This window comes from Siniperca chuatsi, linkage group LG7 (assembly GCF_020085105.1).
Source record: "Siniperca chuatsi isolate FFG_IHB_CAS linkage group LG7, ASM2008510v1, whole genome shotgun sequence".
Lineage (NCBI taxonomy): Eukaryota > Metazoa > Chordata > Actinopteri > Centrarchiformes > Sinipercidae > Siniperca > Siniperca chuatsi.
In genome coordinates, this window is record NC_058048.1 from 16,559,969 (window position 1) to 16,573,005 (window position 13,037).

Genomic DNA, 13,037 nt, shown 5'->3' on the forward strand with positions numbered 1-13,037 from the left:
ATGTGTGCTGTGTCATTAGGGAAGTGAGAGACAACTCAAAGAGACATTAGTGAATAATCTAAACCCACAGAGTCTGTATATTTATACTGTAGATGTGAATGAAGACACTGCGAGTAATTTATGCAGTTTAAACACTGAATGATGGAGGCGTTGTGCCTCACATTTGTGTCAGTTTAAGAGCTTCTGTGTGAAAACATGAGGGTAAGTGAAACAGACAGTCAGCTGATCCACCTGACGGCTCACACAAAACCAGAGCAGATCTTCAGTGTTAATATTCGAGACTTTGGTTTTGGGCTGAAACAATATCGGTAAACAAACACAACCTTGTTCTAGTTTCTCAACCTTGAGGATTTGCTGCTTTTCACTGTCTTAAGTGATTATATATTAAATATTATCATCATTCAGAAATTAAGAGGCGGATTAATCAATAATGACAATAATCATTAGTTGCAAATAAAAATACCTAAAACTGTAGTTCAGTTCAAATTTGTTTGTATCAAAAGTGTTTGAAAATAATTTTGTTAGCTTGCTTTACTTTGTTTATTTGACAAAATTGCCTCAATTTCATCTGTATTCCCTGTTAGGTTCAGCAGTTGAGCTTCCACTGTTAGTCAAGTTATTGATTAGTCGATCAAAAGAAAAAATATTTTGATAATTAATCGTTTAAGTCATTTTTTAAGCAAAAAATGCATCTGATGGTTCCAAGTTCTCAAATGTGAGAATTTGCTACTTTTCTTGGTCTTATATCGTTGGGTTTTGGGCCCTACAAGACATTTGATGACGTCACATTGTGCCCGAGGATGTGATGGCCGTTTTTCACAGTTTTCTTATGTTTTATAGACCAAACAATTACTCAGTTCATCTAGAAAATAGATTAATGCAGATTAATCGATAATGAAAATAATCGTTAGTTGCAGCCCTTTTCAGTAAACTGCAAAAGTTAAATAAATTAAAACAACAAATGGACGAAAAAAGTCGTAAAAGTGCTCAGAATAATGGAAAGTTTGAACATGACAACCCAGCAAACTCCATCTACTGAGGAAGACCATGTGAGCACCGGAATAAGCGAGTAAGCTGACCTTAAGTTAAGACTGTTTTGCTACAAGTTAAAGTTCAGCTTCACTGTATTAGGCCTGAGCAAACATCCAGCCACATCATGTCACTGGTCCACTTACTTTCTGTGTTGCTTCTTGCTGGGTTGGTTGTTTGCTGACATGTCACGCGTGGGAGCGCTGCTGTTGTTTTGACAGCGAGAAGACAGACTCATGTCAGCAGCTCAGATGTTTAACTCGTACAGCTCCACCAGCCTCGCTGTCAATGACTCTCTCTCTCTCTGTACTCTGTACTCTCCCTTCCTCTACTTCCTCTCTCATACAGCTGCACAGAGGGGTTGCGCTTCTTCATCAACTATTTCCTGTCCTCTGCCCCACCCACCTCACGGCTGCTTATTTCTTCTTTTTAACCTCATGGAGACTCTGCTTAGACTCCACCCTTGTAATGTGAGCTGCCCATTTCCTCCACTGTTCAATACATTTAAAGATTCTGGTAGCACAAATCAAATTTTCCTATTATCCATCATCTACTAAATCCACATCCTCTCAACTCATTTGACCAACCCTGCCTCACAGGAGCCCCGGGCTGCTTTGTTTTCTGAGGATGAGAGTGTAACCTCGCTCACAGATACCCAAAGAAATCTCATTTAGGCTGTAACCCCGGCAGAAACAGTCCCACAGCCTCAGACAAACCAGCTGAGTCAGATATCGTCTATCAGCATCATCAACCGACTGCTCGGATTGATCCAAACATCCTCAGACATCTTGACCCAGACACACAGTAGAGCCTTGCTGGTAAACTGGCCAATACAGTATATCGGCCGATATTAGCTTATTGCTTATACATACAATATATGTCCCCGTATGTGTCTGCAAATAAATAAAAAGCAAGGAAATGTCAAACATATGTTTGAGGTAGTTTAGAAACAGTTCACAGTTTGTTTTTGAGAGCACAATTTGTTAATATCCAAATGTAAGAAATCTCTATTAAAAAAGGTTTCTTTGTGTAACTTGTTTAAATACAAATATATCGGCCGGTATCAATATCGATTTCTGCTTCAAAGGTCTCGTTATCAGTCGCTCAGTAACAGTAAAACGATCTAATAATGTCACAGAGTGAGTATCTGGGGAAAAGTCTGGAAATGACGGAGGTGGAAACCCAGATGGACGTCTCAGCCACATTAACAGTAACATTCAAAATTCAAATATATGTTTACTTTTTTCTTTATGAGCTAAAATTAACATTTTTAAACTCCAAATTTTTACATAATTTGATATAACTTCATCTCTGTGACTCGCAGTGTCATATGTGACACATGAAACTAAACATTAGGTCTGCAACTGATGATTATTTTCATTATCAATTACTTTTTCTATAAAATATCAGAAAATAGTGAAAATAATGCCTGCTTGCTTGTTTTAATTGACCAACAGACCAAACTCCAAAGATATTTCAGCTTATTATCATATATGACAAAGAAAATCCTCACATTTGAGAAGCTGGAACCAACAAATATTCGGCATAACTGCTTAAAAAATGAGTAAAACATCACTCAACCTACCCAGCTTTGTTTGTTCATCTAAGCTCCTTTGTTTTGATTATTTATAAAACCTCTGTGCTAATTAGCATCCATAATAACTTCACAGTCTCACCTCGTTAACGTTACCGAACCACCAACACTGTCAGAGTTCAGCATCTAGGTTATGCATTAAGATTTGTTTTCTGACTTGGCAGTCAGTAAATGATCCGACACACCATGAATCATCCATTGCGTTCTGCAGCTCCTGTCACCAGGCAGGGTTCATCTGCAGGTAGAAACAGCTGAGTCACTGCAGCCCTTTATGTCGTCTGTTTCTGAGCCAAACGTCACTGTATCTCAGAGCGGGAAGGAAAGATGAGATTTCACTAATAAATCATCATCCTTCACATCTCTTGTTTGCTTCAGTCTTTTGTTTGAACTCTTCAGACACACATTATCAGAAGCAATGTTTCTGTAGACAGCGGCAGTAACGTTGATCCTGCAGACGTGAGTCGGGGTGTAAAGGGACAGATGGAGACAGAAATGTGTCCTACAGCACAGGGAGGCAGTGGAGGAGCTGCAGGCTTGGTGTCAGCTCGTCCTTGAGAAGGGGCAGCACTGACTAAACAAATTTAACTAAATGTTTCATAACAGCTGTGTGTTTTCTTGACATGGCTACAGAATATACGAGCACATGAGTTTGAATCCATCACCAACGTTAGCAAACACGTTGTATGGTCAGATCTTCATTCTGCATGTTCTCGGCAGATGCACATTGGATGTAAAAAAAAAAAAAGAGGTTGTTAGCTAAAGTGCTAACAAAGCACAAGCCTTTATAGTCCTTTAGGACGAGTGCTGTGGCAGCGAGTGTCAAGCAGAAATAGTTTTATTGGGAGCAGGACAGTGCTGCACTGTACTGCAGAGAGACTGCAGCACGGGTCGAGTTTTCAGAGCTGGAGGAAGAAACAAATACATATTGATAAGATGAGGATTGCTCAACATGGTTTAATACACATTTCTAAAGCTGTTTTATTAGTAATGCAGCTACAGAAAAGTGGAAGAAATCAAATTGCAATATTCTCGTGATTCAGATTACATTATATATTTTAAATAATGACAGGACAAGAATATAAAACGCAGATTCCATACGGTGAATAAAAAAACGGAAACCAAAAGGATCACAGAGGATGCTAATGAGACCAGAAATCCTCTTATTGCTCATTCCCACGCGGCAACAAGAGGTTGGGACCGACTCCAGAGTCGTGTCATAATGATGCTACACACCTTCTTGCTACTTCTGGTGTCGTGTCTTTTCACAAATGTCAAGAGCGACTTTAACTTAATCCCCTCAAATCCACAGTGAAGGCAATAAAACGCTTACTGAGAAGCATCTAGAGAGCCTTTAGTCCAAGTCCTTGTGGCCTTTTCAGACATAATGAATGAATAAATAATTAATTTAAAATAATGAAACACTGTGTAATTTAACAGAGAAGCAAGTTTTTAGTTGCCCTGCAGAAATGTCAGGTAGATAAAATAAGAGGAGACACGACATTCACTTATTGTTGCATCTAAACGTAGACTTGAGCAAGTTGAGCAGAGCTTTATTTCGCACTTACAAAAAGTGGCAGGACAGCAGAAATTAACCACAACTTTTATCAAGACAGACATTTTGACATGTCAAAGCAGGACAAGCACAGGTGTAAATAAAAGTTAATGAGTTGGGCTGAATTCCATTTTGCTGCTTTTCAGTTTCAGGGCCCTGGTATTGTGCATGCTGGCTCACCGTCACACTGTCATGACTCACTGGCACACTTGAACAGAACAGAGCCATCGTTAATGTTATTAGTAACACCTGTGCTTTTCCTACTTTAACAAGTCAAAACGTCTGCTCTGATAAAGGCCTAATTTGTATTACTCCAGTTTATTATAACTTAACAATTTAACTATTTATTTACTATCCATCTATTTAACTTCATCATAACTCAACTTGTCTTATTTTCATAGTTTTGGCCATTGATGCCTATTGCTTATGACAACATTGTACAACATTGTATTAAACAATATTTGGAGGTAACAACAGAAGTGAGAGCACCCAAAATGTTGGTAAAACACCTCTTTGCAAAGGAAAATTGTAAGTGAGCACAACGTGGGACGTAGGAAGTCGGTCTGTAAACTGTGATGGATGTTTACGACAGACAGTTTGGGTGATAAATTTACCGCTCGCCTTTGTTTTCTTCCAGATAAGTTTGTCTAACCTGTGGGTTTGTTTGCAGTAAAACCTGCCTGATTGTCTGACTGCTCGTGTTTTTTGTCCCAGATCTCAGGAAATAGAGTACAATGTTATCATAACCGATAGAAATGCAGGCCACACCTACAGTATAAAATGTAATTCAAGTTGTGATAAAATATGATTTTTTTGGGGCTTTTTCTTGTTGATATTTACATTATTGTATCTGTGGTGTTGCTCCAATCTGTGTGCTGTTTTTTCACCACACTTCACAGAGAGTAGCTCATAACCACTGTGATATATTTTCTGGTCATATTTACTGCTCCGTTCTTCTTCTTCTGTTTATTATGAACAAACTACTGTTGCGCTGTTGCAGTCAGTTTTATTGTACCGGAGATTATTTTCCCAGGAAAACCATTCCTGCTCCTCACGAATGTGCACATCAACAAATGTAAAACGCTGTCAAAGTTGAGTTACATTTGCGTGAAACCGGCCAGAGAGTAGCATGCTGAGATGTGTTTACTGAAAAATGCCACAGATTGCTACTTCAAAACTCAAAGCCAGGAAAATACTGAATGTAACTCGCCAGAGGTCAAAGAAAGACTATATTTTCTCACATAGCTCTCTGAGACGACACCACAAAATTGTTAAACTACATTAAAAAGATCAATACGTTTTGTTGAAAGACGTAAAGTAACTGCCACAGTCTAGTCATAAAGTGGTGCATCAGATCAACAAAAGCCAAGCTGGTCATTTAGTAGTCAGTAATAGCAATGAATAGACGGTATGGCTGCTTCCTAATAAAGTGAACACAGTCTCTGTGGTGTTTTTCAGTGAGTACTTTGGGACCAACAGAAGAACACGGCTGCATTTTCCCATGAAGGCTACAGTATGTACAGCGAGCCGCTGCTATTTTCTGAGGAGGTTTTTTTTTTCTGCACCCAAGGGACTTCAAATAACACTGTGGGCACTTTCATTTTGCATTCCCCTCTTCTCTTTTCATCTCCACTTCCTTTTCACAGAAATAACGCTCCGTCGCCCTGCAGTTGGACTTATGTTTTTGTTCGGATTTAAGCTCCAGCCCCACTAGTCACTTTTCCACAAAAGTCTTGTCTGTTTTAAATCCTCCTTTTCTGTGACAATCCCGCTCTCCCTGAACATTTGGATCTGGTCCACAAATTGACTCCAGCTAATTTCTAGATGTGGTGTGGTATGCGGGGAAACACCAGGGTGATTTCTAGGAGGATGCAACACTACAACTCTCAGCTTTAATTACTCACATGGCTTAACTCCTATTAATTCAGCAGTTCTGGTGTGTGTTGTGTCACTACATGGTGGGCAGAAGGGCTTAAAGCTGCAGGCTGATAGCCGACACCTCGAAAGGAGCGGATACAACGAGGTTGGACTGCACAGACGTCACACCTAGTGATGGTACAGTTACAAAGAAATGCAAAGTAGTGCTTTTATTTTCAGCCAAAGTACAAAGTGCGTAAATATGCAAACAAACAAAGGTGTGAAATGAGTTCACACACATAAACGCACTCAAAAGAGAGAAATGCAAAAATGCGAACACTTCAAAAAAAGACACCCCACTGAGACCTTCTGCAATCTTTCATCCACGCTGAGGCAGCCAGATGTAGCTCCCTATCTGTACTCTCTCATTACACACACCCCCCCCCACACACACACACACACCACAAAACCATTGTGGACTCAGTGCACAGATACATCTCCTCAGATTTCCCATTCAGACATCCGGCCGGGGGAAATCATTAATGACACACTGAGCGGTGAGTTTTCCACACAGCGACGGCCAATCTGCCGACCAGCTCAGATTAACAAACTGAACGGAGGAGTGATGCGGACGATGCATCAAAGCCTGTTTACAGGTCTTGGGGAGTAACACTGCATATGTGACAAAAGTTTTATAAAGCCTTTTGTGGCTCCAAAGAGAGCTGCATGAAGTCTGATAAATTGCGTTGGTTGGGGCTAAGGACTACAAGTCTGAGAATAAAAAAGAAAACTGGGGAGTTAGAAAGAAGTGAGCTTACCGGACCTCTATAGCCCACTCGCAGCTCGAGGCTACGTTAGCTGCTACTAGCATAGCAATGAATCTCTGACCGAACTGTCAGCAGTCGAGTTGCATTGTGGTAATGTAGGCGCCAGGTTTTGACAAGGAAGAAGTGTGTGGAATAAAAAAGATGATGTCTCTGATTCTGCTGCATCACTTTTGATCCTATTTTTTTTACTGTCCATCATGAGTGCGACAGAGTTACAGTGCAATGCTAAAGCCTGAAATGTCAGCAGCCACTGAGGTTCACAGAGGGAAGAAAGGCAGTGAGAAGCCACTTTTAGATGCCCTGCTAATGTGTTTCAGTCGATGTGTACAAAGAGCCAGTAAAATATTGCTGATTGCACATTTAAATCATAACCTTCTCTTTTCAGGAAGTAAGGCTACGGAACAAATGCAGGTTGATTTCTGAATGTATTGAGTGGTTAAAACGGAAAACAACGACAAACTAAATGTTTCAGTTAGAACTCCTCAACGAAATAAGGTTAGCTCGATGAAAGATGAGGGAGACGGAGATATTACATAAGATCACCAGTAACAAAAGCTGCAGCAACATCAACAACTGTGTCCTATTAATAATACATAGAACAGCCTTGATAAAACTGCCCCACTTTCAAAGTAACTTCTCCTGGCTCAACTTGATGCAGTTATCAGCACTAATGGGAATTACCAGTCATAGAGCTCAGTAATGTGTTTTGCTGCAGTGTCATGGCATCATCTAAAAACAACAACAACACACCTACGGGCCTACGTAATGTAATAACAAATATTTGTTTTCTTTTATTAAAGGGAAATTCCACCATAAAAACAGTTTGTTTGATTCTTTGTACTTTCAAATATTATGAATCTAAAATATCGTTAAAACAACCGATGACAAGCTCCTTCCAGCTCGACACAAGCTGTCGCCGGAAGTCTCAGATTGCAGTTTTGCGTGCTGAAAGAATCGATGGCCATTAGTTTGTCTCGACCATCTGTGAGTCTCTTTTTATTCATGTGCTCGAATGCTTCGTGTTACACGACCTGAAGCGACTGTATTGATCTGAACATTTAGTGACGCCTGAACTTTCTTTTATAGTCCAGTCAAACATGTAGCACAGACACAAGTAAGGTAAGAGCTCCATGGAGAGATCTTCATAAAAGACAGAGAGAACGTAAAGCAACTGTAACCTGCTCACTCTACCCTCTTGCAGCACAGTCAATAATGGATATGGATGAGAAGTCCTTAAAGTTTTTTTATTAAAATGGAAATTTGATCATCTACAATTCTGTTTAGGAAGATTGTGTGATACGATCGAAAGCTCCAGAACAGCTACTAAGTGGACCATGTGGTCAGATTTTTGTCAACTAAAGTTAATTCTTGAAGGAATAGCAATGTATCCTAATTAAATAAATAAATAAATCAAATTTATGGTTTTTAAGGCTCCTAAAATTGATCTTCAGTCGCCAAAATGTTGAGAACTCCTGTGTTTTTGTCCACTAAGATCAGATCAGTTCAACAGATTTGTGCTCAACATCAAAAATCAAGAAATGTGAATAGATTTCTTTCACACAGAGACACATGAAATCTCGCTGCCCACACACACAACATGCTGCGGCAAAATTTATCAACAATCTAACTGAGAAGAAACAGAAGACATTTTGTACACAGTCTCCATATTCGCACAGTCACTCTGCAAATAAGCTTTTCGATCATAACAAACTATAGTTGCTATATGCTTCAGTTTTAACGTGTCAGACTTCCAGACGTGGCACTTCATGTAGAGAGAAACCTGCCTGAGACTGAAACACAAACCTGCCTATTCTTCTCACCAAACAAAACCTTCGGAAAGTAACACCAAACACATTGACTGCTGTGGAAAGGTTAATCATGGTGGCAGCTACAGGTCTAATGCTGGAGCGCGACACAACATAAACTACAGGTTGATTAGGAGATTTAATGAAACAGAACAGTCTGCTGTCTGAGTCTTTTGCTCGATAATGTCTTCAAAAATCTCTGCACGTGTCTCGGTCAGTGTGGTAAAGAAGCTTGTTAATGACTCCTTAATGAGCTTCTGTTTCCGTGGCAACCAAAATGACAGAAAGCTGTAAGATGCTAAAGAGGAGTAAAGTTTAATGTGAACCAGTTCAAAACCAGCGTCTGTGGTGCCTGGACATGAGTCAGCGTCTCCAGCCTGAAGGCTAGCTGGTGTTGTAATGTTTACAGGTGATAAAAGATGATGTCACAGGAGTTTGGTAACAACGCATCATGTTTATAAATTGCACTGAACCAGTCTCTTGTCTCAGTGATGTCACTGGTTTGAGCTGAACATGTTCGGGCATCACGTAGGCCAGAAATCATCAGTCCACATCTGAACTGAATCCAATGTATAAAACCTTTTTGTGGGCTCAAACCAGACAAAAGACAAAAATGCTCTGACGTTAGAAAGCTGTTAACAGTTTCCAAACAATGGTTCTGAACATGAATTCAACTGAAAGACAAGAAAAGGCAGAGACAAATCACAAAATCTACCGTATTCGCTCTGTTGTCACGGCTTTCACCTAAAAAAAGAAAAAGACTCAAAGACTCATGAGAAAGAAGAAAAGAACCAATTAAATTTTTCTCACAAAAGAAAGAAGGTGGCAGAGCATCTACTCATGTTACCAGCTGAGTAAAAGGTCGATTGACAGAAGAGAGTTTAAACAAGGAAGAAGGTGCGAATATTATATATATGTGCTAACACTTCCGCTCTCAGACAAGTTAGCAGGTAAAACGTTCCTGATGTCATGCAGAAGGAAAACTGGAGGCTGGATGCAGCAGTGGAAACAATTTCCAGGTCCACTGAGAAAACATGATTAACCTGATTATTTTCTTTTTTGATTAATCTGAAGATTATTTTCTTGATTTATAGGCCTAAACTAGTTGTTTTGACTATGAAACATCTGAAAATAGAGAAATATTTTCCCAGATCAGAAGGTGATATCTTAAAATTGCTTGTTTTATTCGACCAACAGTCCAAAGTTATTCCATTTACTGACAAAGAAAAGCATAAAATCCTCACATTTGAGAAGCTGAAACAGCAAATGTTTGGTATTTTTACTTGGAAACACGACTGGAACGATTAATCGATTACCAAAATAGTTTACAATTAGCTTTCTATTTTTTTTATTAGTAGTACTTTGATGGTGATTTTATGCCTTTATTGGACAGCCGACAGTAGAAAGATGAGACGGGGAATGAAATGCAACAAATGATTTTTCATTTTCTACCCAGCGACTAATCCATTCATCGACCAATTGTTTCAACTCTCCAATCGATCCATTCGTTCACCTGCTCCATCGCTGCCCTTTAAAGACATGTGAACTCATGAAGCTTGTGTTAACATGTTGAGGCCGGCGTGCAATGACTTTGTGTCGAACGCACCTGAAGCAGACGGTGTGCCAGTCACTGCTGAGGGCCTGGAGGTACTGCTCATCGTAGATCCTCTGTTTGCATCCCGCGCAGACGGGCAAACTTCCTCCAGCTGTAACGACAGTAACACACGAGGTCAAAGCATCTACTGATATCCACCATTTTACAGCTCATTATGCATGAAATCAATAACAGTTCTTTGACGAGATGTAACACTTGCTGATGTGTGTTTGCATCTTATCTCCGTCCTTATATCGGCTTCAATGCAAATCACCGCCGCTGGTTAATGATCCTCACTGAAGCTCCAGATATCAAACACACATCTGAGAATCCTTCATCGTTAGCGACAGACCTCAACATGAATATCAGCAGCAGGGAACTGCTCCCCGCGTGTTGGTGTCCGCAGATGGCCGACAGGCAATTTTAATGAGCGCATTACTCAGCAGCAGTGTACCGATTGATTTGATGCATTGCATTATTTGATGGAAAGTCTTTGGTGTTTCAAATCATAATATTTAGTGAAATAATATAAGCATAACTTTTTGTCTCAAATTTTTGAATACTTGAACACTAGCTAATTGCTACTGAATTTAACTGTTTCTAGCATCAAGAAAAATCTAAATTGAGAAAGAAATCAAAATAAATTAGAAATTTTAGTGATGCAGAAACTTTTGCGCATGCTTTTATCTCCTCACGCCTTGATTACTGTAACAGTCTGTTCACTTGTCTTTATCAAAAGACTTTGAAACGATTGCAGACTGTACAGAACTCAGCTGCTAGGCTTTTAACCAGGACCATCACACCTGTTTTAGCCTCTTTACATTGGCTTCCCGTTTGTTTTAGGATTGATTTTAAGAACGTAAGTTACTTTTAAGGCTCTTCATGGCCTGGATCCAGACTATATTTTAGACCTTTTAAGTTGAACCGCTTTTAAGCCAGCGATTTGATTTCCTATCAACCACTAATCCAGAAAATGCTAGTCCAAAAAATATGATGTAAAAGTTATTTTTTGCCTACTACATTTGTGAACCACAGAGGTGCAGAAAAATGCCGTAGCATCTGTGATATTAGGCCAAGGAAGGCTTTTAAAGGGATTTTGGAAAAAGCCTGTGTGGAGCTGCAACACCTGTACATTTAACATACACACCCTTTTCTCAACCTTTCTTTAAACTTTAATTTATTTAACAATTACACTCAAAAGTGCCAGCAACACAAACATTAGAATAACTGAAGTAAAATACAAAGATTCTTACTTCTTGTGGAAAACACAGAAACTTTTGTTTTCTAAAAGATACGTTTCTCCTTTGACTTGAACACAGTTTGATAAGAGCTGTTTCCATGAAATGATCCTCCCACTCTCTAATGAGGAAAATGTTAATTATGATTAGAGTTCCAGGAAAAAGCTATTTAGCAGAGTTGGAACAACTAATTCTGTAATGCATTATAGAGCGAGCAGCAGTGTGTGTGTGTGTGTGTGTGTGTGTGTGTGTGTGTGTGGGACGAGGTGACAGCAGCAGCACATAATTATTGTTGCTGCAGTTCATTTGCCTGAGAACACATCACATGGCCTTCACATCCAGGCATCAATACACTGAGACACAAAGCAAAAAACATTCTAAACATGGCGGCCAGTTACATACAGGCTGTGTGTTTTGACTATAATCTGTGAGAGGAAGAAGAAGAAGCTAAAGATGAAAACAGTAACTTCCTCCTGTATCTCCTGCACTGTTTTGTTTCTTGTTCTTTCACTCTTGAAGCCTCGAAATGTCTCGAAAGTTCAAAAACTGTCTGAGATCCTAAACCTGCAGTGTAGTTGTCTTAAAAATAACACCAGGAATGTCATTCAGGAGCCACTTTGTCACGTCAGAGTAACAGGAAGTGCGTGTTGTCACCTTTTCAACATAAAAGCAGATATTATTTCAACTTGTTTTTGTTTTTTTAGATTGAAACTTCTAACATGAAACTTGATCTGAACAGGTTGCTATGACAACCCATTACCCACAATAACAGTGGGGTCATTATTATTGGCAATAAATCATCATGTTTCTGCAGCTGCAAAAGCAAAACATACCTAAAAACAATCACATGCAGTATTTATTACATTTAATGCATTATTAGGTGCTTTCAGTTGCATATAACTTTACAGACAAGTCAAACTAAAACATGTGTGACAGCAGCATGCACCTGCATGCCATCACTCAAATGCAAAACAGCTATAAACATCAGTTCAGACACCTCTGCCTCCTGCAACACAACATCTGGATATCGATGTTATATCACAAGAGAAGGTAACGTTGCAGTTGATTATTCGTTCATCCCTTGATTTGAAAGCTGTGTCGGCAGAGGTTTTGTGCGGTCGGCTCATTACTGTAATGCCTGAGTGAGCCGCCCTGCTGTAGTAGTTTTAATGATCGTAGGCAGGTCTGGCTTTTCTCACCTCACCTCTTTACTGATTAATATCTTTCACCTCATCTCTTCATTATGGAGCATTTCTCGCCCTGATAAATTGTGTCCTCTTGAACTCTGCTGTCTGCAAAAGTCTCAGAGAGGACACGGAAACCTCAGTAAAGGCACACAAACACACAACCTGTGCAGGTATGGGACTGGAGCTAAACTCGCTGTAATGCAAAGTGAGTCATCCCATAAAAGGTCTATTGTAAAGTTCAGTGAACGTGACTGACAGCTACAGTTCACTGCCACTCATCAGCAGCAGGATAATCACATGGAGAGTACAGCACCTCTAAATGTACATATGTCACATCTTAATGCAGAAATTCAC

The 13,037-nt window shown here is 39.6% G+C and overlaps 1 protein-coding gene across 2 annotated transcripts in view; it reads right to left on the minus strand.

The window, feature by feature from the left end:
• Nucleotides 1–13,037, minus strand: part of limk1a (LIM domain kinase 1a) — a 54,519-nt gene that overhangs the window by 40,415 nt on the left and 1,067 nt on the right. Inside the window, exon 2 of one of the 2 annotated variants that reach the window (XM_044202197.1) lies at nt 10,271–10,370. In XM_044202197.1, coding sequence (XP_044058132.1) covers nt 10,271–10,370 — 100 coding nt within the window. Of the gene's footprint in view, nt 1–1,175; nt 1,489–10,270; nt 10,371–13,037 lie in introns of those variants that run through there. The other variant, XM_044202198.1, reaches the window with a different exon arrangement.